Here is a 26,147-nt window from a genome sequence, read left to right on the forward strand (position 1 = left end):
GAATAAAAACCCCACAGACTTTCAAAAAATAACTTGTATGCAACATTTAAAGTACAAATAAGTGTATGAAATAGTTGAGTTACCTTGAAAGAACTAAGAGAATTCATAATTCAGCATAAAATTTTAATGGTGATTAGAGAGTTTAAAAAAACAAAAACAAAGTTCTGGTAGAAGAAGCCTCGAGTTGGCTTTAAAGAGGATATTTTGGGATTTTCCAGGCTTCAGAAGTGCATTACAATTTGGGGAAAGAAAACAGAAAAAAATCAACTGAAATATATGCAGGGGTAAAGCTAAGTAAAAATTATAAGGGGGAAATGATGCAATTCAAACAGTCACGTTGTAGAGAAGAGCTAGGAATGCAGTTACTGGAAGTAGATAAATAAATGCAGTACCCTGTCAGTATGTGCAAAAGCAAAAACACTCCAATGAAACAGAACCCCAAAACTTCAGAAAGCCAGCAGAAAAGAACAACACAAGCCTATGAGGAAACGCAGCACTTCATGCAGTATTTCAAATGTAGCTTCATAATGCCAGTGTTTTTCTGAAGCTTAAAACACAGAGACTCCTCCAAGACCTTGTCAGACCCAGACTTCTGTAGATCTCCAATGCAGGAGCAGGGAAGAAATATCTCAGCTGAGCTTTAGTTGAGTTGTCCCAGTCTTCGTATGCACATGTTGCAGAGTGCTACAGAAGATGTTTCTGGCATTGGATTCTGAATTAGGCTTAGTGGTTGCCTTTACATGTGTGGTATGCTTGTGTAGCTCATTAGTTTATCCCCCACTGCTTGCCCTAAGAGCTGGGGGGCTGCTGACCCTTTTAATCTGGGAGTTGCTATAGCAGGTGAATGTGATACCTGATGTCACATGGAAGGGTTTGATTTAAAAAATGTGTTGTATGAAAAAAGTGTATTGCATTGTGATTGTCTGACATTGATTACTCCCTCCTTAAGGAAAGCTTTTGTGGGAAGTCAGTAACATTCACCTACTGTTTTCATGAAACAAACAAAAAACAGAAAGAGACTTAGAAACAGACTGCTGTCCTCCTAACTTGCAGTATCATATACCAGACTGTCTTAAGACTGTATGACTCAGGTCTTTACAGGCCCAGGAATCTTAGGAAAATCTAGTTTAAACGTGAACAGCTGGTTTCATTTGTCTATCCCCCTAAGTATAGCAGAAATGTTAAATCAGATACATGGGCAGCTGTTACCTCTTGATTATTGTGAGACTGCGAGTAGATAGCTTGCATGAACCTTTGAACAGGTGCAACCTGATTGTGTTTATTAAAGCATTATAGCAGTAGCAAAGTATGTGAAGCATTAAGATCTGATGAGGTGATCATAGAGATAGAATGTATTAAATACTTAGAGATATCAGTTTGGCTCTCTAACTTGGCCTTTGAACTAGGTGAATAGGAGAACATCCTCATTTTGTCTTACCGTATTATGTTTTGTATTGTGGTGATAATGTGAATTAGAGCCCTTTCAGCATTTAGGATAAAGACTGTTTTGGAAAATTGAATTGCTATGAAAATTGTTCTGGCAAACAGCATTGAGATCCCATGCAGCACTGCTGTATGAGTGCCTCAGACGTTTTGCGTTTTTTCTTTACATGCCACAGAAGAATTAAGATTGATTTCACTGCTCGTTATCTGTCCAGATGCTAAAACACATTTTACTCAATCCTTACTTTTATTTAGAGGTGGGTAATAGCTGATACTATTTTACAGCAATAGTCTTCATAAGCTACATTTGTGTTCAGGTGTGACTTTAAATAACAACTTTCTTGTCATGGGGTTATTAAGACTCCACTCTGCAGAAGGGAACTTATCTCACTAGCTTTTGTGGATCTGAAATGAAAGGCAGCACCTGTATCTCAGTAATCATTTCTGAAATGTTATTCTTTTATCGACTGTGAATGATGAGAGCAGCTCTTCATTCAGAAAGGGCAGTTACTAATAGGCAGTGAATAGGAAGTAAATGGGAAAGACAATTAACAGAGCTCTGTGGTACATGTATGCTTGGAGAAGAATCTCATAAATCGTAATGAGAATGGAAGAGGCTGGATAAATTATGAGTCAGAGAAGAAATATGTGAATGTTCTTAGAATTATAATCCTGCCTTGGGATCAAAAAAAGCTTGTGATTGTGTTGTCATTAATTAGTGTACACTCCCATAGAAGTGTGAACAACTAGTCTTGTGAGCAGCGCAGGATCCTCACTCGGTCTCACATTTTTTACAATTCATTTGAATTTAGGGAAGGGAGAAATTTTTATGACCTACCCAGCAGCTGGACCAGTTAATAAAAGGTTTTGTTTCCGTCTTGATGTATAACTAATTTTTACACATTTTACCTGCATATTTTTATTTTATACTGAATCATTGCTTGTGCATTTTTTTCTCTCGCTTTTTAATTCTTACAGGTTTATCATGTTACTTATCCTTCACAGTATCTTTTCCATACTGTATGTGGCTGGTCTGCTTAGTGTGGATTTTTAGCTGTGGGGTAGCTATTGTTATTCTCTGCACAGTGCCTGTGGTAGCTGGATCATCATTGTATCTGAGTGTCCTTGCATTATGCGCTTCTCTTGTAAATAATAAAAGGAAAGAATCTCACTGTAAAAGAATCATACATCATCTCATACATTCTTCTTAGATAGAGTTTTGAATTGGCTCACTCAAAGAGGTGTAAGATGTAGAGCATTGAACAGCAGTGCTTTCATTAAAAGTGAGTATATTTCTGAAGCTGGAGGTATTGCAGTGAAAATGAAATGGAGTGAATTTTCAAGAATGAAACATCAGAAAGTCATGTAGTTCTGCTGCTGGAATTTATTTATTAATTTCAAAAAGAAACTGTATAACTTCCTTGGATGAGGAAAGGAAGGAAAAGGAAGGAGGGAAGGGGGGAGAAAAAAGAAACACAAAGGGGCAAATCTGCAGAATGTGGTCGCATTTAGAAAGTTTGCTGGATATACACTGATAAATGTGCTTTGTTTCCCATTGTTTTATTTACGAGGTAAATAATTTTATCCTTGCGAAAAAGCCCCACGATAACAGTTTAATTCAAAGGCCTATATTTTACATTCAAATCAGGTCTATATCTAATGGTACAGTCATTTCCTACTGCATTGTTATGGAAATTTGAACCAAAATTCCTGATCAAATCATCTTAAGTGAAATTCTTGAGCAAACAGGTCAAAATTATACACAATGAATCTACCTTTAGGTTTTAACAGTATCAGTTATTTGGTTTCTGTGAAGAAACTTTTTACCAAAGAAAGTTGCAATAAATGCTTCAGGCTATGTCTACAGTAGCAGGCAGCATGGTGCAGTACAAACAAATCAGTTGGTTCTGAGGATGTGGCATCCACTAAATGTGTATTTCAGGGGGAACATATTTAACTCTAATTTGATTCTGCTGAATGACTCCCCATCAGAGGATGGTGTGTGTTAGCAGTGCTGCCAGAGATTGTCTTCTAGTTGAATTTGATTGTAAATTTGAATTTGATTTTATGAACTTTGAAACTGTTGTGTGATGTGAAGCAAGATGTAGTAAGTGGAATGATGAGGCATTTCAAAAGCACATTTCTGATCTGAAAAAAAATTGTTAATATATTTTTGAAGTGTTGGAATGCAGTTGGAAACCTAAGAAGGCTGTTGAGTTAGTGGAAACAGAGTTTATTTCAACTGCTTTAAAATGGTTTTAAAGCTTCAGGTTGTTGGTAGCACTTTGACATTATGTAAGAGAATGAAAGCATTTGCTTTGGAACAATTGATACAGAAGCACTCTGTAAACTAACCTTGTGTATGTTTAGGTGCAATGTTTGTCTTGCTCACTTGAAAAGTTAAAGTTTCATGTGCTTTCAGCTCATCCTAGAATAGCCCTGTTTATGCAGTAGTAACATAGCTGAGGAAAGCTTTTCACACCTGTTGATCGACATCTGAAGAGTCCAGATAACAAGCATATGAAGTCACACTTACTGTCTTTCTCTCCATCTAAAAATAAATGCCACGGCTCTCCCTAACTTGCAATATATATATATAAGTCTGGACATAGCTGAGCAGCATAGTAGTGTTACACTGTCTTGATTTAGTGGGTATGCCATTCTTAAGCTGGCAGATAAAGTGGATCGTTCTTTAGCTGAACACTTTGTATGTAAGGGATTTGTGCCAATAAGCCCTGACACCCGCCAGAGGTAAAGAATGTGGCCTTGAGCATGCTACAGAGAGAACTGCTGCATCTTTCTCTCATATTTAAATTTCTAATATCTTCAGCCTGAGGAGAAGGTAGGATGTGATTTCCAGTTCTTCTCTATCAGGATCAAAGATTTTTGAATCGGAATGAATTCAACGTTGATGTTTCTTTCATATTACAGTGGTGTAAAGGTTTTCACATAGGTTGGTACTTGCAATTAGATAGGCTTTCAAGTTCTATTAAAATCATCTCTGACTTCAAACCTCTCAAAATAGCACCATGTCATGATGCAATGCCACTGAACTTAACTCAGGGATCTGTCATCAGGTCAGTGTTCTCTGGCTTTCTTTTCACCTAATAGTTCTTGTGGCTACATTTCCAGGAATTTCATCATGTTTTCTATTGATATGTTTGGCTTGTTAAAGAGAGGGTAGTTTCAAGCATTCAGTTTTGAAAGCACATCATTGTATTCACTTTCAGAAAGCTGAGTTTTCCTGGATTGTTTGTCCAAATGTCTAATATAAAACTTGTTTTGTTCTGGGCAGCTGTTTGATAAAATCCAAAACATACTTTTCTGTGTGGCTGAAAATGCCTAACTTCTATTACTGTTAAGTCACTTGGCGTTCATACATTCTTGTTTTTCATACCAGTTGAAAAGAAATACGGAATCCTGATCATATATAGTACATTTATTTTTACCTTCAATTGCTCCACAAATAAATGAACATAAGCAATTATTTAAAAACACCAATGACACATTGAAGGTCTGTAAAAATAGACACGTGCGCTGCTCTCGCTTTCGAAATGATTTTCAGGTCTACTTTATAGTCTTTATCAGTGGAAAAATATAAATACTACATATAGCCTTCATGATACATAAGGAACAGAATTATGTTTTGTGCCAGAAAATAATCCACTAGCTAAACTTTAAAGGGATGTGTCTCTATATGGTTTTGATACAGAGATTTAAATTCTGAATACAGTGACACATTTAAAAAAGATTTTAATTCTGAAATAATACTAAAACAGCTTTTAAAGTCTTTGAATATGCAAACATTGCATTGCAGGCTTTGGGACTCATCTGAGGTTTTAAAGTAACTGTAGTAACTATATGCATCTTCTTATTTTGATTCCTTATTCTTCTTTTTAAGCTTTTTATATTTTAGAGTGAGGAAAGTAAGATTCTTTGTCACTGAGCTGTTCATTTCTGCTATGACTTTAAGTATTGTGTTAAGGATTTCTGGAAGGTGCTGAGGTGAAGTTTGTCACGTGCGTGTGTGTATGCAGCTGGCATAGTGACCTGAAAGCAATGGAGCCCTTAAGAAACATTCAGAAATGGATTTAAAAACTGTGTTCTTGTGAGTTCACCAGGCTTTTAATAAAAGATCTTGCTTTTGCATATATTAATTATCAGTCATTTTTAAAGTTGTCCAAGTTTTAATTACCAGCAATTAAGATACTACGGTGATATTTTCCCCATTGATCCTATTAAGGAAATTGAATAATCTAGACTAAGAACAAATAAACAAAGTACCTAAAAAACATTTTCTGTAGAAAGACTTTTAAATTTACTTTAATTCTTAATTTGCAGTGAGTTCCTAATAGAAGAAATTCTTTTTCCCAAAAGCCAATGTATTGGTGTGCCTGTCTCAGAATAATTTTCTGCTAAGTGATGTGAGAGTTGAACGCTGATTTCATTGCAAATCATTAAACAGCAAAGAATTATTTTGCTTCTTACTAATGATCAGTATGATACTAGCCATTTTATTGTATGAAATGGCATTTGTTTCTTAACACAGAAAATTAAGAAAATATAACCACAAATTGAAAGCAAAGTAAGCAGAATCTATTTTTGGCACACATTAGTGATACCTGAATAATAGATGGTTGAAACAGGCACAAACATCCTATTGTTTTGTACTATCCATGTAAAATAGCTTCTTTTCTAACAGCTGGTCAAGTTTGTTCCTTTGGTAGGGCCCAGCCTGTAGCACAATGAGGCTTTTAATTGGTCTGCTATTTGTACAGATATCAGATACTTAACATGTGTTACAAATAATGTCTTAATTACAGCACTTGGGCGCATACACTTCAGTAATTGTGTAATACCCCTGATATTTCAATTGCTTTTTTTTTGTTTGTTTTGTTTCTTTTAAATTCCTTTACAGCTGTCTTACTTCATACTTAGTACATTACTGCTGATTAATAGGGACTTCCACCTCACTTGGAAAACCACAAGAGAAGGTTTAAAAGCTGCTACTTTGAATTCAGATAGAAGTCCTGACAGTTGTACTGCAGTTCTAAGCTGTTAATGGCTTCTTGTGTGCATGCATGTATTTGTGTGCTAATGTAAGACTAGCATTTTGGGTAAACAGTAACTGCTTCATATCCCTCTGGTGGCCTCATGCGAGCTCGTGCATGAGCTTCACAGTATAGCTGGCCCTCCACAAAGAAGTAGCCTTTCTGTTTCAGGTTGAGATTGCAGTCAGAACACACAAAACATTCTGGGTGTCTGTATTTATCACGTGCCTTCACCACTGTCCCTCTGTGAAAACAAGAAAAGACAATTAATGCATATGAATTTAGAGTGCAAAGAAACTGAAGTATAACACAAAGTAAGTTTGGGTATTTCTCTTAATGTCTTTAAGTTGCTTCTCTGGTGGTTTTGCCAATTAGAGAATTTAAAGTTGTAAGTTGAGTTTGAATGAGTACAATATAAAATACATTAGAGGTGATGACATAAGCTTTCTAATTGTTCACTGGAAAACCGGAGTTTGAACATTTTATTTTGGTCAGGAGAATGTTTTACACTACTGAACAGCCTGTAGTTTTTGTGGACTTAAACTGGGGACTTGCACTTAAGCTAGAGATTTCTAAAACTGAGAAGAAGCAACTTACAGTATTCCACTCCCACATTTGTCACACTGTGGTACTTTCTGGGCTCCGGGCAGGCCAGTAGGTATCTTTGTTACAGGTGCTTTCACACTTCTTGTACCTACTGGACGTCCATCTAGGATCCAAAATATTTCTGTTAAGTACAGGCTGGTACAAAAAAGTCTGCTACAGTTAAATCTTTTTCTGCAAGTATGCGCTCCTGTATGTGTTTACAAGCTTTCATTTATGCAAACTAATAACTTTCTTGATATAAATTTTGTGGGCTTGATCCCATGTCTTTAGAATTGGGAACAATATTGTGTACTGTAGCCAAAAAGCAGATACAGCTGATTAAAAATATATTGCTGTCTATCTGATAGACACAGAAATTCTCTGATTGCAGGTCCTGGGTATTAAACAGGAGAGGAAGGAGGATTTGGCTTTAACATAGAGCCTTAACAAAGTTAAAACCTCTCTGAAAGCTTCTTATTTATACAATTAACAATATAATGAGTTCAAAAAGATTGGTAATATGATATAAATATAAATAAAATAAAAACAATATAAAAATTTAAGATAAATATACTATAAATATAAAATTACAGAGGATGCCAAATAAAATCCCACAATAATAAGTGTACAGAAAAAAATAGATGCGTTCATTCCTTCTCTGGTAAATATTTAGATATAAAAGGAAAAGTTATGAATATTTATAAATATTCACCCTTTAGCTTAAATTTGGTTATATCTTATTCTTTATGTTTACTGTATTAGAAACTTGTAGCCTTTAATAATGTTTATTATTATTTTCAAAACCTCTTTATTTGAAGGAAAATATGACTGTAAATGGTATTGTCTTCTTTAGTTTTCATTTAGAATGGAGAGGGATTGAGGGAGACTTCTCTTAGAAACTGGCTTAAAATTCTCCTTTTGGATATGGAAGAGATTATTTTCTTTCATGGTGTCCCAAAAGTCTTTTCACATACAAGTTATCATTCAATTAAAAACTTTTTTGTACATTAGCAGTCTTAAACTAACATCACAGTTTTATTAACACAAGGCATTGCTAGCCATAAAAGCAAGGGGAGGAATGTTACTAAGCTTGTATACTATTTGTCAGACTTGGGCTGTCAGAAATTTTTGTTCTGATCTCTCTTATTCTCTGATTCCCCTTTCCCACAAATATTAAAAAAATAAAAATGTTGAACAGGTAGAATATGTTATTATTAACCACCTTCCTCGGAGACTAAATTCTGGAGCACCTTAAAGGAGCCAGACTGGCGGGGTTGGCTGGGCTCCTCCTGGTTGGAGTGCAGCATCCTGTACACGTCGGACTGAGGCACTGCCGTGGGAGCTGGGTCACTGCATCACAGGGAGGAAGAGCAGAGAATGCAGTTAAGTGACATAACTTCAAATGAATAGCTCTGCCAGGCATAGAACGTGATTCAGGAAACAGCCAAAGAGACATGTGAGTTTCTCCAGCCGCTGGAAAACTGTTTGTTCCAGTAGCACTGCTTTATATAGGCTTCTTTGGAGCCTAGTGAAAAAGATATCCATGGAATTCTTACAAAAATAAGTCTACAAACTCATGACGCTGTTTCCATAATTACTGCTCTGGCTCTAAGGGCATTTGGAAATAGGCCAGTACTTGTGTTTAACTTCAAAGCAGTTGCATTCTTATGATCAACTGCTGTATTACCAGATGCTCTCTGGTCCAGTATCCAGAAATTCCATTTTCACAGCAGCTGGCTTCAGGAATGCTGATAAAATCACAGGCCATATCTTTGCATAGGGCCAGCCAAAACCTAAGCAAACACTTTGAGAGAGTGCCATGAAGTCAAAGTATTCATACTTTTCTAAGTTGGCTCATTCACAGTAATGATTATGTGTCAAAGCAAATTGTTACTTGATTTATGAAGGTGTCAGAAAGAGACTGAAGTAGGTACTGCATTTGCAGATAAACACAAGTGAATGGAAAATCCACATTTAAAATTAAATTAGAGTGGAACCATGACTTTTATAACTGCAATTTCGTGACAAAAATCTAAGGTAAGTTCTTGTCCAGATAAGTTTCATGGTTGAATTTCTTATGACCTGCAAACAAAAGATTTTACAAAAAATGTTTGTGATATTATAAATCATGCTGAATTTTAAAAATTGTTCAAGCTAACTAAAATTTTCAGTGCCTGAGAGAAAGGGCAGATGACTACACACACTGGGGAGATTAGGCTGAATGCGTGACATCCATACATTTCAAATTGCTATTGGAATCAATTACGTAAAAATGACTTATGAAGTTTGTTATCTCACTGACACTTGTGTAAATGTCCAGTTTAAATTTCCTATTACAACTGGCCTTCTACTGCCTTTTGCACGTTAGATAAGTTGCCACTGGGAAAAAGAGCAACTAATTCCATAGAGAATTAGGCTGTTTTTGACTTCGATGGTTTTGTTTCCTTCCCAGAATAATATCTGGACTGTCACATAGCACAGAAAGTGGAATAGCAGGTGGGCAGATACATCATAACTATTGATTATGTTAATTCTTTGTATCTTCTGTGATCAACCACATTGCTCAGTGCAATAACGTTGGTGTAGAAACTACCATTCTGTTCTTTCATCATAAGCTCTTAATCTATAAAGTAAGCTCACTTCTAAAGGTTTTCACTATTCAAAATTAGATGCTCAATCTCTCTTCTTCACTAAAATATTCCTAAAATCCAAACAAGTGATAATAAAATTACATACAAAAGGCAAAAAACAGGGATGAATCTATGAGACAACATTCCTAAATTCATACAGAGTACAAATGAATCCCACAACAGAAAAGACATTTCAAACTTGTGTAGAAAGTCAGTTCTCAAACTGAGAACACTACAGATATTTCTGAAATCTGATTACTTGGGGCTTAATCTATTATTACAGAATAAAGAAAAAGCTATTTGGCTTTTTTCTTTTTCTTTATTCTTTTTGTTGATGTTGTTGTTGAGGATAAACATTAATGCAATAGAATAACATCACTCAGATGAAGTACAGTTTTGTGATCATCCAATTAGCATGATCATAAATATTTCTTTATAAATTTGATTTTTATGGTTAGTTACAACCCAGTTCTTCAAGAGCTGAAGAAGGCTTATTGGTGCCAGTGATTACTGCTTATTTAAGATATTAGTAATTAGCTTTAGTTTACGCCATACATATTATAAATTATTATTATTAAGTACTTGGTATAACAGAAAAGTAAGTAATATTATGCAAATATAAAGATAAACCAAAATGAAAGATGAACTGTACCTTGTAATGATGAGTAGTTTTAAAACTTTTTATTATTCATCACTGCTGTCCAAATTGATGAGGTTCCTACCTGACTTTTAGTTACTGTAGCAGGTAAAATTCACAAATCATGTTTTGATCTTTATAGAGATCCATTCTTAGGTTTAGAAAATCAATTCTGGTACATTCTAAATTCATATATTCATAAATATCAAGCGTACGGCTCTAATTACCTCATTACGGGTGTTTCCCCCAGAGCTGTAGAAACTTGGCCTTGCAGTGTTTCCATGATATTGTCATCTGAGTACAGCTGCATGGGTGTGTTAAACTGAGCATGTACAATCTTGACACCAGGAAGCTCCATTTCCAGTGGAACGTTAGGGGCCATCTTAGACACTGCTTTCAGCTCAGTGGGACAGATGGAGCTAACCGTGCTAATTGAAGAGGGGGTACTACGTCCACTGCCACAGTCAATCCCCGAAGGAGTGCTGCATCCACTGTGTTAATTACAGATTACAGCCAGAGTGCAGAAAGGTGTGAAGTGTGCATCGGATTATAGAAAATAAAGACAAAAGTACAGGAATACGGTGATGTTAGCAAGCGTATGTGTGTAACAAATACAGGAAAGTAGAAGTAGAGAAAGTAAAGAAAAGCAAAAGTATGTGTACTCATTGAAAAGCATTTTCCTGTAAAAGTGCCATTTACAAAGCATTCCTTAAAATTCTGGCGTTTTCTTTAGATGGTATAAAAGAAAATAATATTTCAGAACATAACATTAATTTGCATTTTGAATGCTAGATTTTGTGTGAGGACAAGTTAAGCCTCCATAAAACTTCTTATAGGTTTCTTAATTCTTAAGATCTCAAAAGAGTAGCATACAAAGATTATGTGAGTTGTACATGCCAGTGACTGAATGAACACCTGCTGTACTGGAATTCTAAATGCACCATTCCAGCCCTGCACTTCAAAATCCATCCTAGTCCAGGGCTGAAGAAATTACTGTAAAGTAGTGTAGATTTCCATAAGTTCTGTGAGATATGACTTTGACTTTTAAAGTTATTTCTTTTTTCTGTGAAATATTTGTCGAAAGTTTCATAGAACAAAAATGCTTTAACAGCCAGTCATACTTTTGCTCTTCTAAATGGCAGTGTTTCCAATAAAATACAAAATGGTCCTTCACAAGAATAGAGAACTCATTTTATGGCTTTTGAAACAGATTTTGCATATAATTTATATAAAATAAAGAAGATGTACAGTTTTGGAGAAATATCCATGCTGCTCTGTATTACTGAAGTTACTGCACACAATTATCTCTGAAAAAGGCCTGGTAAAATAATGGCAACATTAAGCTCAATGTCTTTTTCAGCGTCGCTAATGTGAAGACTTCAGTATTTTCTTCAGAGCAACTTCCTTAATTCCAGTGGTATATTTCTTCCTGTTGTGTAATTGATTACCATTTATATGATATTCAGAACCAAGAGATGATAAATACTTAACCTTTTCCCTCAGTATTAGGGTTGTAATTAGTTCTTTCCAAGCTGAATGATTTTGTCTAAACCTATAAAATAACGTTATATTATACAGTTTGACCACACAGTGGTCAAACTCTGCCCAGGAGATGATTCTCTTGTATAGAGAATAAGCCAAATTCTCCCCTTGATTTAATGCAGAATTTGTGTAGGACCACTTTCTTAAAAATTTAAAGGGAAATGCATTTTCTACAATTAAAGACACATCAACAGAAAGCTAATTTCAGAAATGACAGGCAAGTCTTGAACCAAAAGCACAAATTCTGTATCATCACCCAGCAAGAGTCATCTGAAAATATTAATTCATATGGCTAATGATAAATGCACAGTCTTAAAAAAAAAAAAAAAAGAAGAAGAAAACAACACCCTTACATTCTGCAGTATCTTTGTCAGTGCTGATACTGTTAGTAAATGGAAAACAAATAGGAAAAGGGAAGAAAGGGCATAAATCTTGCTATTAGCAGCTGAAGTGGTGTTAAAGCAGAATGAAGTATAGATAGAAGGCAAACATATATAACATAAAATTTCCAGTTAGTTTTGTGCAAAGTTGTGGCTAATGTTGAATGTTAGTTCAATCCCACAGCCCAGAATCAGCTCTTCTTGTCATCAAAGTGCTGTTTACCTTCAGCTGTCTGTTCTAAAGGGATATTTATGGTCCAGCAGGAGGTGGGGTTATTTTGTTTATTTGTTTTGCTGTGTTTAACAAAGAATACATTTTCAACTTGTCATAGTTTTATGATTTTTGGTCACTGGTATTCCACATCATAACGTCATGTAGTGCACTGGGAGTTAAAGTGTTAATGACCCAGTTCCAGGTACCTGCCCAGAGAAGAACTACATTCTCCAGGGGACTTTGTGGTCAGAGAGAAGATATATTTCCTGGCTCCTAACCATTGACATAGCTAAAGTAATGAAAAGTAGTAGAAAACCTGTGTGACAGTCATGGTTTTGTAGAATTAAGATTATCCATGAAAGAGTGTGGTTTTTAAATATGGACTTCTGCAATGCTAGAACACCATACAGACCTTACCCAACTGAAGCTCTGAAAATTCTTACATTTCTGGTAGGTTGGCGTTCTTATCTGACAAGCTGGAAAACTGCTTGGAATTCAGCATTATCTCTGAAAGTATTGGGTAATTGAGAGTGGACTCCCAGTGCACTCATTTGAACTTCTGTAAATCTGATTACATACCTGCAAATGGTACCTCACAGTCCCAAAGGCAATTCTAGATACATACAAATGCTGCCTGTAGTTAGAGGCTATGTATTTCCTAAAGACTGTTATCATTTATCCTGTATTGTCATTAGGCTCTGAGTAGAGATGGGCATATTTTCTCCATTGTGCATTCTTGTTCACAGAAGGATGGGGATCTATTTGTCTGTTAGTTTCCTCTTTGTTACTCAGATAGTGAAAAAAAATACACCTTAGAAAACTGATAGTCCATATGAAAATGCCCTCTGTATGCAGGAATCAACTATTCTGCTTTTTCAGTCTAGTCTGTCAGACTTGAAGTAGTATAACGTAGCATACAGGCATTTTTTGACCCTCAGAATGAAATACAGAACACTAAATCCACTGATAAAATCTGTTACTGCTTGAAATCATAAAAGTATATTGCATTGCTTGAGCGCTTTAGAGCTTCTTTGAGTCTTCTCAGCCAAAGAATTTGCATTGTTTCCCTCTCCCTTCTGCGTTTAATACTGCAAATAAGAGTAAATTAGACATTCTACCTCCAGTTATGATTGAGAAATATTACACTGAAACAATGTTAATAAAATAGTGCTATATTTTACATATATACAAGTCTGTAACATTAGGTAGTTATTTTAGCTCTGCATTAGTCATTAGGATATCCTCTGAACAGCTATCTGCTGATATTTTAACTTAACATTGCTGCACAGCCTAAACTTTTTAACTTGAAGAAGTATCTATCTTTTATTTAGCAAGTGAAGAAATCTCTCTGTATGTTTGTAAGTGTACAGTACTTGGTGCCACGCTATAAACTGGATCAGGTTTGTGGTTGCAGTTACTTCAGAATCATATGTGTATAACTGAGAGTAGGTCCTGGACCTGCTTGCTTTTGGAAATTTTGAATTTTGAGCCTGATATCTGCAGGTCAAGCACTTCAGGTTATTAAGCTTCTGCCACACTATATACTACCATAAGTTAATTTCAAATGCCTCCATATGCTATATTAATGCAAACTGTGAGTATCCATTAAAAAATAACACCATGCATTCAAACTCATCACAGCACTCAGAGTTTATAACCTGCTTCGGCCTGGGAGTATGAAAGGTTTGGGCCGAATATTGTGCTTGTGTTCAAAGTAGTTCATATCCTGTAAAGAAAAAACGGTTAAAATAGCTTCCTTTGGCCTATGAATGTTTACTTCTAGTTGAAAGGTAGATGATAACCTTTTAAAATCATAACTGTGAAGTAACCTTATTTATTTTGTACACTTCTGGCACTTGAAAGCTGCAAAGTAAAGGCGTTAGAAAAGGATGATAGTAGTGTTGCAGATCAGTAGAAGGGGAGAACTGTAGCTACCTGCAGTGTACAGAGTTGAATGTAGAACTTTCTGTGTTGGAAAAAAATTGCTTCATTTATCATTCATTTTTTTTGGATAACCAATAAACTCCTGAGTATCAGAAAAAAACAGCAAGAGCTGGACTTTTAAACTGAAAACAGAACAGATAGTGATATAACACAAAAGTCTGTGTATCATAAATAAATACCAATACTCACTTTTGCGATGCGTTAGGAATGAGACTCCTCAGCTGTCCATGGAGCGCGTCTTGTATATTGCCAGATGAGTACAGCCCAATTGGAGAATTATAGGAGGAGCTCACTACCTGTCTTTTGTCATCAATATTTGCTGCTGCAACAAAAGGCTGGGCCCTTCTGTTGTGAGCTGTACCAATAGGCTTGAATTCCTGTACATGATAGGCAGACAAAATACACAGAGCTACAATGCACACCAAAGCTAGTAATGAGTAAAACTGACATCAGTATTGTTAATCTCTGCATTTTTTACTTTTGCAACTTGGTTATTTTTTAATTGATGCAGGCACACTATATTATTCCATGAATTTTCTGTTTTCCTCTTAAGCCATACACATTCAGAGATTATTTTTTCTGCCTCAGAGCAACTAGAAGGCATTCTTCATTTGTGAGTAGCGTGAAAGTTTAAGAAGAAATGAGTGAGATGACCTATTTTATTCTCTAGATTTTACACTGTTTGAGTTCATCTTGTAGAAACATCCAGTGGATGAAGTGTGTTCGATATATCATCCTTTCTTGCTGTCATGCAGTGCTTTTTGGAAACAGCACTAGATGAGCAGTTGATCCATGTAGAATAAAAAGGTCTCATTTGTAGCAGAAGTTTCTACAGTTTGAATGAATTTCTTCTATTGAGACTGGAAGTTTCAATGGTAAGACAGTACAGACTGTTGGTACTTCTGTGGGTTAGTTCTACCAATTTGCTGTTTTGACTTTGGATGTAGGATGTATTTTGCCTTGTGTTTGGTTTTCCTAAGGTTTAGGCCACTTGACTGCAAATCTACAGAGGATAAAATCTGAAGTGAGCACAGAACTTTTGTACATGCTGAGTCCTTTCTTATTCCTGAAAGCTGAATTTTCTCCTTGAAAGCGTGGTTGAAGTAATACTACAATACTACAGGTGATTTATGTGATCACCTTGGTAACACACAGTGTCGTATGACCTATAAAGTGTTTGTTCTGATATTCCCATATCAATTTTATTCAAGATTGTAGGAACTCAAGTCATAGTTACTGGAGCTTTTGGTTTAATGATTATGTACAATTTATGCTGTAACCTGTATAATATAATAATAATATAATTTGAATACTTAAATCCCTGGGGTAATTCAAGGTAGTAAGAGCAGATGAGGTGAGTATGGATGCATTTTTTACATCTGTAGGTTTTTATTTTTGAGATTATGAAAACCTGAATGTGAACTGGCTCTGTCATTTTTATTTAAAACAACGGTTGCAGGTTTATATTTAGGAACAGATGGAAAGAAAAGTCATGGTTATATAGAATGTGCAGCCAGGAAATGCAAACAGTAAAAGCACTTGTATTAAATGGGAGTGTTTAGCAGCATTACGTTGTAAGAGACTACTGAAAGAAGCAATCAGATAGATGTACACAAAGGTTTTGCTTGCAGTCTTTCTTTCTGTCAGAACTGCATTGCAATTGAGAAAATGCATTAGTAAATGGAAGTAAGCTACTACTGTTTAGGTACATGTCTACTTTATGAAATATATTAATATCAAAATATTTAAAATTGATTTAAATCCATGTATGATACAAAGCAAACAAAAACAACAAGGAACATTGTCATTTCACCCCAATTAATTCTTGTTGACAAATGACCAGCACAAAAGACATGGTATCATGGTAGCATATTTACAATATAACAGTTGTGAAAAAAGTACTTGAAGTTAATTAGACGTAAATTCCTTTTTACTTTAAAATCATCTCTTCATATAAAATATCAATGACAGAACATACAGCAGCAAAAATAGTCCAGCTCTTGTGTTTATTGGATCTTACTGAGTCTGTAAAAAATCCTCTTTTAGTTCAAAAGCAAAATGAGAACTGGAGGTTGTTGAAATTCCTAATCAGGAATGTGTGATGACCGTGGTCTTTCATTTTTTAATTCTTTTTTTTACTGGACTGATGTCCTTTCTGCATGACTAACTACATTTGCATTTTGGTACAGGTAACAGGAACAGAATTAACACAGCCCCAGAAGTCTGTAGAAAATGCACGCTGCATGGATTGTATGATGGCATTCTTTGGCAATAATTGCCATGAGTACATAAAGACATAAAGGTTTACATGTTGGAGATACCCTGTGACTAAAATCTCTGAATGTTGTTGCAGAAGATGGGCTAGGTCCTCTAAATAATGTAAGTGCATTGTTTCAGTACTTGACTAGAAGTGGTAATTGACTATAAATTCTGTAGAGTAGTTCTGTTTTGTTTAGATTTTTAGACTTATCAATGTATATAGTATATTTATATCTCCAAGGGAATGAATAATGTCTTTCATGGCCAGAGGTCTAGTAACAGGGAGCAAAATGTTCAAAAGCAATGATAGAAGCAATAAGAAAACAAACAAACAAAAACAGTTCAAGAAATTGTGATGATGGAAGCAATTTTATGTGAGGTTAGAAGAGTTGTAAATGACTAAAAAAAATGTACAGGTCATTGTGTGGTTTTACATTAACAATACAGTAGAAAGGTATATATGAGGTTTTTTGTTTTTGTTTTTTAAATTGATAATAAGATTTACTTTCTCATTTACTTTATTGTCTTCTCCTAATTACTTTTATACTGAATGTGAAGAATTTGAACTAATAGTACTTCAAATAGTTAATTATTTCCTATTATTCATTGTGCTATAGGTTGCCCCAGATTAACAAAATGAAGTGGTTAGTTCTGACATGGGAATGCGGAGCTTTCAAGAGTGACTCCTGGTCAGCAATTACTGCTGGAAGTTGTTTGCTGGGATTGTTGTCTTTGTATCCTCTTCCCAGTAGAAAAACTAGTGGGAATTCTTGTCGTGCTTTCACAATTGCCTCTGTCAGTTTCCAAATGTCTGGGACTGCTCAGCCTAATGCAAAAGCTTTCCACTGTGTGAAAGTTTCTTGTTCCATTGGTGCAACTAGGCATGGTGTTAATTGTTTATCACTTTTCACACAACCATCTCCAAGCACCTATAGAACACTTTCTATCTGTTGAAATTAATCATTTTTTGGCCTTGAGTTGATAGGTTGAACTATTTAAAGTATGTTTTTCTTTTATCTATAAGTATCTTTTATTGGCTTTCAAATTAAGAAGATTGTTTAAGTCTTCAATTATTCTTATGTAGTTAGCTGTGAAAGGATTTTAAATTATTGACTTCCTCCCTTGTGAAACTTCCTTAGTGTACTTTAAATCACATAACTGGCAAATGTGAAAAGTTCTATCTATCTATATAATATCTATAGCCTTTCAAGTATTTTTAATTGTTATGCAGTTGGTGGAAATGCTTTTTATACAACTAAGTGATTTTCCATTTTTGTAGACCAACCAGTATGTGCAATACCTTTGGATAAATGAGATTTACATTTGAAGTAGTACTATACTGCTTTTGGATTTTGTTTCACTTGCCCGGGCTTCAATGCTTCTATTCATTGTTAGACAGCAGCACATACTACCATGATTTACACAGAACAGATTGTAGCTGTGCTGTAAATGGTCATCTGAGCAAATTTTCATTCTACTCTGTTTGCACAGTTGTTATACACACTGCAGGGTCTCGTGCTGTGACCAACTAAGTCATAAAATTAAGTTTAAATTTCAGCACTTACAGAAAAAAAATGCTATATTTTTTCACACAGGTAAATCAAATTGATAAATGTTCTTCAGTGGAAGAGTTTAACTAAAATGCAAATCATCTTGAGGATGGTTTAGCATATTTACTAACATTGCTGCTTTTCTGATACCTAATATTTATTGAAATTAATTAGAACTGATTTTCTGATAAAGAAAAGTAGACATACCTCTGTCTTACCACTTATATGGTACATTTAGAAAGGTTGGCTATTTAAATCTGGGACAGATATTTTTTTCTGGCTGTCCAATGGAGCCTGATTTTTCAATAGCCTGCCAAATTGCACTTAGAGAAATCTTACTATTTATTTTTAACTAACAGTTCCTCTTAGGGATGCAGCATACATATAATGGGATTACGGTCCTGTAATACATACCTGCCTAATTTTACTGATTGTAGTGACTTTGTTCTACTGCTATATATTCTGTGTATATCCTAGCTATTCCACAGAAATATGCATTTAAAATAGCTATTTGGATCTTCATTATACTATCTCTTACTGCTAAAGAAGGTGGATTGTTTCTGCTGAAGTTTGCTGTATCGTCTAATACAAAGGCTTTAGAGCAGAACAGAGAGAGAACTGGAACACCAGAATTCATGTTTCAGAGTGCAAGTGTGAGAACAGAATGGGTGGAAGCATTCACTGCATAGAATGTGTTCAAATTGAATCTGCTCTTATTTTATTTTTTTTCCCCCTGGGATAGCAAAAAATAAACACTTTGACATACTTGCTTTGATCCTGGCCTGCAATCAGAATGCTCTTTTCCCTTTCTCTCTTGAGATTACAGCAAATGTTTATGTATGTTAAAGGAGAAATGGCAAAGGAAGTAAAGCACTAGTTTTAGACATGGCTAGACAATTAACAGATAACAACAAGGAAACTTCTGTTCAAAGCTTTGCAAAGGGGCTGGTTATGAGCCTGGGGAGAGAGGAGGATTTAAATTGAGTGGATTTACTTTGCTTGTGTACAAGAAACAGGACTGGGCTGTTCAGAAGTGGTGGGTGATTTGCTTATTGATCAGTGCATGGGTGTTAACAGTTTTGTAACTTTAAGTTCTGTGGTAAAAGTGTATGGAAATAGAGAGATCCAACATTAATGAATTTCCCTGTTGTGTTACCTGGTACATCAAAAAGACTTCTGAGATGTGATGGGTGCATTGCACTGGTGTTTGACATCTATTCCTGACTTCATTAGAAATTCTCTAAAGGAGTTAAAGCAGCTTAAACAGTATCAGAATAAAAGGTATTTTTATCCATAGTAGCACTATGGTGATAGGTACAGTTTTAAAGAAAAACAGGAATTTGTTGTAACTTGTTAAAATTTTGTTTCATTTGTAGCTGAAAACCTTAAACATCCATCAGATAAGATGATGCTCATGTATCTAAAAACTGTGATGATTCATATTTGCTTAAATTGGTAGATAATGGAGTGGTATTCAAAGAATTTTAATGATCAGAAGGGAGATCATCTGAAGTGTAAACAGATGAATGAAAATGCTTAGGTAAATTTAAGGAATTCATACCTGTGGTTCAGCTTCCAAGTTTATCTTGAAGGGATTTGCTTTGCCATCTTCTGAAACTTGTGGGGACCATAATTTAGTTTGTGCCCTACAAAGAGAATAAGGCAGAAATTAAAGAACTTGAAATCCTGTATAGTTATATATCTCCGTGGCATAGTAGTAGTTTGGTTGTGTACTTTGAAAGTTTAGTTTGTTTTACGCTTTGTTGCTCTTTTAACATGAAAGTGCTTTAGCAGTATTTGTGTACTGTATGTGAACTGTTTTTAAAAGTATATATATAAATATATATTCAATTACTTATATTATGAAGAATTGGAGATAATTTGTTAACAGTTAATGGAATGCAAAGGAAAACCAGTCCCTTTCTAGAGGGACTTACTATTCTAGTTAAGCTTTTTACAGCTTTGTTTTTTAAATGTTTGATAACTTTTTGGATATCTTTAATATATTGCACAAATAGATGCATATATTAGGAATTTTCTTAAACCTTGGTGTCAGTTTATTTTTTCATGACCACAATATCTGTGGAAGTGCTGCTTTTCAATGGAGGAAGGGTGCAATTTAGGTACACGAGGTGTATATCCACTTGTAAATAGATGTTGCACAGATAATTCTTTCAGTTGCTTCAGTGGAGATAGGAAAAGTAAGTATCATTTACAATTCTGACTTCACAGGCACAGGAAAATTTGGCAGCTGATTTTAGAATACTACAATACTAACATTAAACATTAATATATAGTGTAGACAATAATGCTGATTGCTATATAAATCAAAATGTTTAGTATTTTTAAATTTGCAGAAACTTCACACAGAAAATTACACTTACCATATTTTTAAATAATTCTTAAGAGAGTTGTTAAATAGTATGTAGCAGCCTGTAACAGACTCATAGACTGCAATTAAGTGTAGGAATTTTTGATCTAAAGTCTAGGCTGTAGTAACTAGACGATCCTTCTTCCAAGAAAAATATTCCTTTATTTGGAAAGAAATATTGTGGTCAGCTGGAATAAAGTGCTGTGTCTTCCCAAGGGTGTCAGGTTGGTCAGAGTTGTCTGATTCCTGGAGACAGCTGGGAAAGTGATTTTGATTAAAGGCTGAACAAATGCATTTAGGGGATGTGAAGATGTTTGTTGTTCCTTATGGTAGCTTTAGTGGAGAGAAATTACTGCAAGAAATTTCTGGGCTTGTGCTTTTCAGGTAAGAGAGCTTTCTGGTTTTATTGGTTACTTTTTGTTAAATTCTACTGTGATGTTCCTTTCCTTAACTAGAAAGACAGGCTAGAAGCTTTCCCTGTGTTTGAGAGCAGGAGGTGGTGATAAGTGCTTGGAGCTGAGAGTGGTAGAACAGTGACGTATCTGACCAAGTGACAGCTAGCTAAAGGCTCTACTTGGCCCTTTCCAGCTTTTTGTTTCCCAAGAATGTTAAGAACTATTTATTTCCCTGTGGCAAATATATAAGGCCTGTGAAGTCAGCAGAGATACTGAGGGATAGGGTTTGTAGCTCGGTGATTCTTCAGGAGAGTTCCCTGATGGAAGTTAATCCTGTTCCTGAGGATGTCTTCTGGGACTACTGTGGATGTGGAGTTGGTGAGGTAGGCTTGCATGTGTGCAATTGGAAAGGTTTTGTGAAATTCTCAAAACTGTTTTACTTAGTTAACCTACGTAATGGTTGCAGTGCATTAGTTGGTTGATTGTACAGTATGTTTTCTCATAAGTAAGCAGACATGTTCACATACCTCTCTATTCTCAAGGAAAGCTGATGTGCAGCTGCTTTGATTCTTTCCTGCGCATCATTGTGTGTCATGTTCTCTGTGCTTAGGCCATTGATAGCCACAATAACATCACCAGGGCACAAGTTGGCAGTAGAAGCCTTGCTTCCAGGTGTAATCTGAAAAACAAATTCTGAATGAAGTTGTATTCATACCTAAAAACTGATAGAATGATTTTTCACTATGCTTCATCATAACTTCAAAGTAGATGAAAATTGTTTTCACACTTTCTGAATTAAATAGGTTCCACTTCAATTTCTGTAATTTCTTTAGGTTGTCTTTGAGCCTTTTGTCTCAACTGCCATTGTGTAACTTGCTTGAAAAAAGTGGTGATGTTCTCCCTCAAAACCTCAGGCAGTAGCAAAATAGTTTGCTGCTTGACAGTCATTGTGCTTAATGTTCTCTGTGATTTTCGTTTGTGTTCTCGCTGTGCTTACATACAACATACAGCAGTTAGTGTAGTTCCTGCAAGCTTGCCTCCTCATGTTGTCTATGTAAGTAATCATAAATATGCCAATAATACTGAAATAATATTTTTTCTTTATGTCTAACCTGGATCCTGAACTCCTTAGAGTTCTTCAGTCCTACTGCACTTCAGTCACATTGATTCTTCCTGGTGAAATACCAAACAATGGATATGAAAAAAAGTATTGATATTGAAACAGTAGCAAATGCCAGCCAGTCATTCTTTACTCTTTCCAGCTGTTCCCCCCCTTTTCATTGAACTTGAATGCTTGAGAAATTTACGGTTTGTTTTGCAGGCTTTCTTTCTTTTCTGTTTTTTTTTTTTCCTTTTTCTTTTTTTTTTCTTTCTTCTGCTTTCCACCTTGTAAACTTAATTGTTATTTCTCTGTAACAAGCTGTAGTCTGTATATTGTTATCACATGAGTTAAATAAGCACTTTCAAAACCGGTGCTTGTGACCAACTGTAGTTTATTAGCCCCACAAACCTGCAAAAGGATGGGCTTGCCTATTGTGTATTAAACATAGTGTTAAGGTGCCTGAATAATCAGTTTGAATATCAATTAAGAAATCGTCTTGCAGATTCTGAAGTCTCCAAAATTATCTGTTTGTCAAATCTCAACAGCTGCTAGTTTAAATAAACCACACTGAGACCACTTACATTACTGCAGCAAGAAATGGGTGGGGGAGAACATGCTTCTTCCTGTAGCCTGGGATGGCTCCTGACTTTGTCTAGCACGTTAAGGACACGCATGGAATGACAACTGCAGGAGAGGCTGCTGGCATTAGAATGTCTGCTAAATTCTCTAATGCTCTAAATATAATGGGGAAAACCAGCCATTCTCTCACTGCTTCTCAAGTGAAGAAAAGGACGATGCTATGCATTGCAAGATCACACAGTATTACATACATGATACTGATACCTGAATAAGTGAATAGGTACCTCAATAATTGATGCTGTATCTTAAGGAACTAGTTAGTGACGCATGAAATGCGTATTGTGATTTCCTACAAAATGTTATGAGCACAGAGTTTGTTGGCTGTCTCTGCTTCATGAGACAGATCCTGCTGGTGCTTTCAGAAAACTTTTTCCTTGCTCTTTCAGACATGTCTTTATGGCATATCTGTTGTCCCTGCATTCTCAGTATTTGGATAAATACAGATATCTGTTGAGCATTCAGATGTTGATGGAGATAACTCTTAAATCATGTGAGATAATGTCTGTTATGATGCTTTGAAGAAAAACACTCTGCACCTGTTTAACAGACTTATGAAACTTGTCATGATACACTTTCATAAACATTTGAAGCTTTTATTTTATGAAAATTTTGAATGTTTGCAGGGAGAGAGGGTAAACATAAAGTTAATATAAAGACTTGCATTGTGATCTGTAGCCATTTGTAGTAAAACAGAATTGAAATCTAGAGTTAATAATGTTTTACCATTTACTCCAACTTCCACAAGTTTTATTTTTGTTTAATGCTTTATTTAACATGACTTCTAGTCTTGCATTCCTCTAAATACATGACCCAAACTGTGATCTTCTGCTCAGCATCGACAGAAATTATTCTGTTTCATGAAGGCTGAGCTTTTTGATCAGTTTGCTTGGATAACTCCTTTCATCTATGTAGAGTTCCAAGGATTTAAAAAAATATTTTCCTTATTTGCAGTTAGCTGGTCTTTTTTTACCTTAATAGAGTCTAACTTTTAATAATAGTGTCTACTTTTAATCCCCTTCCTATTCTTCCATCCTCTCAGTGACCAGGATCTGTGGTCTTTGCATTTGCTTAATCAGTCAGGAGAACTGTCTTGCTTGGAAAAACTGCAAATGGATTTTTGAGATGGCATCTGTTCATTAGACAGGTGTATGATGATCTCTTCTGTCGTGGGCCCTCTGACTTGTCCTAGTAAAAGCTGTTTCTTGTTGAACAAGAGGCTATTATAGCCACCTTAATGTACACCTGTCCAATTGTTTTATTCAAAGTGTTTGAAAATAATTTCTATCCACCTCTTTATAGCAAATAGTATTTCTTGTCAGGACATTTGAGCCAAATGTGAATGAACTGCTGTTTCTTTTATGAAATGAACACCTAGGCCCAAAAAAGCAGGATATATGAATACTGCAAATTATTCACTAGTTGTTAAGACCTACAGCATAAATACTTATTGAAAGATTCTTCAAAATGTATACTGTGGCAAAAAAACCCCTCAAACAAACAAACAAACCCAAAACAAACAAACAAAACCCCCTAAGATTAAACAAATCTACCATTAAAACTACTAAATTTGATCTAAGTAAATTTAACATGTTTTTTTCTTGTACATACGTATTATTTCATGGTTCTACTTGCAATGTGATTTTTGAGTATTGCCATAGTTTGCTAAAAGCCCGTGACTTAAATCTTGTGAGGCATTCGGTAGGTATGAGTCAATTGTAAAATCATTTACTCTTTAGAAAGCTACATTTATAGTAACATCCTTTGTTACTGCAGTTTTAAACTTCATTGCACTTAATCTAAACACAAAGGAAATACAAACCAGACACCGCTAAAATATCTTTCATTAGAGATAATGGAAACTATTTTTCTTTTGGAAGCCCATAAAAGGCAATGAAGGCCCCAAAACATGCAGAGATTTTTTTTCTTTATTCATTGTTTTTTTGTCTACTGTTTGTTCAGAGGTTTTTGTTATATCCTATGAATGTTAGTTATGAAGTTATGTGAACTCAAATAGCACTCTCTTTTACTTACACTTAAAATAAATAAATTGTTTTTATGCTAGTGTGAATCTAGAGTAAATGATTGAGAGAAATCAGTTCTTACTGGTGTAATATAAAAAGGGTTTGTGCTTCAGCTTTCTATCAACTCCTGTTTTGAAGCATATTGACTACAAGGCATCACGAGTGGCATCCGTCCTTCAAGGCTTTTGATGTTTATTTAATACCAGACATAGTGTATATATTGAGTCATAGTGTGAGGCTTTGGAGGGGGGGGAAGGTGCTGGGGGTTTAGTGGCTCATGCGTCGGTGTGTTTGAGGTGCTAAAAAGCAGCAAAAACATAAGAAGAACTAGTTCTGATCATTAATGTGTTTAACACAGTTTTCAAAATAAAAACAAAATATTGAAATACTGATCTAGTTAATGGCAGGATATGTGTAGCTGCAGGGTACCTGCCTGTTTTATATGCTCCTTTTGTCGGGTAACTTATTTCTTAAACTATTTGCAATTAGTACAAAATCCACAGGAAAATAAAGGCTTGAGTTCTTTCTGCCGTTTACTAGGGGGTTAATGTGAATTGTCTGTTACTAAATATGGCAGAAAACACAGGCAGATTCTCTCTTGCATTTTTAGCATAGATAACTTTTGATAATTCCTTAATTTAACATTCATGAAAGTGAAAACTTTCAGATGTAAAAGCAGGTGCTGTTGCCTTTGCTGGCAACATGCAGACTTTAGTTTAATTAAAGTTAGATTCATCTCAGGAAGTTGGCATGGAGTTTGCAGAACACAAACTTGCAGGCACGAGGAGCTGCTGCCAGGCGATGTCTCCCTGGTGCGCACTCAGGCAGGCAGTGAAAGTGGGAGCAGTGGGGCTCTGGCCTTCAGAGCCTCAGATCTAATTTTCTCATCTGAATGCCTGGGGAAATAATGACGGAGTTTTCCTGCTGCCAAAGCACTTGAATTTAATTTTTGGGGCATAATTAGAAGTACTCCTTTAGACCAATAAAACAGTTGTAGAAATGTTACACAAAACTTTCAAAGCAGTTAGCTTTCGGCTAGCTCTGATCAGAGCCAGCAGCTGCTTGCTGATCTGCACGCAGCTTCATCTGTGTCTCTGAACTTAAGAAAAGTAAAGGGCTGAAGTCTGCAACAGGTGTCAAATACAATACATAGAAAGGAAATGAACAAAGCACATACCCTGGTTATGATCAAAGGTTGGTTAAAATCTATTCCTCCTGAGAGCCTGAATCCCCAGGGTGCCGGTCCTGGAAGAATAACGTTCTGTGGCATCGTGGCTGGGTGCTGCTGGGTTCCTGCTTGTTTTCCTTTGGTGTGTATGAGGGGCTGAGCTGCAGGATGATGTGTGCTGAGCACCTGCAGGACAGGGCAGCTGATGCCTGGGAT

The 26,147-nt window shown here is 35.6% G+C and overlaps 1 protein-coding gene across 4 annotated transcripts; it reads right to left on the bottom strand.

Annotated features, from left to right (window-relative positions):
• Positions 1-4,867: 4,867 nt before the first annotated feature.
• PDLIM3 (PDZ and LIM domain 3) lies at positions 4,868-26,147 on the bottom strand. 4 transcript variants are annotated; one of them, XM_015862074.3, is made up of 8 exons: positions 25,941-26,147; positions 21,529-21,680; positions 19,797-19,881; positions 14,141-14,208; positions 10,574-10,837; positions 8,302-8,429; positions 7,092-7,203; positions 4,868-6,738 (listed from the first exon to the last, which is right to left on the bottom strand). In XM_015862074.3, exons 1-8 carry the CDS (start codon positions 26,031-26,033, stop codon positions 6,549-6,551), a joined length of 1,092 nt encoding a protein of 363 aa, XP_015717560.1. In that variant the 5' UTR covers positions 26,034-26,147; the 3' UTR covers positions 4,868-6,548. The 4 variants fall into 4 exon arrangements, with proteins under 4 accessions (XP_015717560.1, XP_085403293.1, XP_015717562.1 ...); XM_085547167.1 differs by lacking the exon at positions 14,141-14,208 and adding an exon at positions 14,616-14,803; XM_015862076.3 differs by lacking the exon at positions 10,574-10,837.

This window comes from Coturnix japonica, chromosome 4 (assembly GCF_054131305.1).
Source record: "Coturnix japonica strain WE chromosome 4, WE-NBRP24, whole genome shotgun sequence".
Taxonomy (NCBI): Eukaryota; Metazoa; Chordata; class Aves; order Galliformes; family Phasianidae; genus Coturnix; species Coturnix japonica.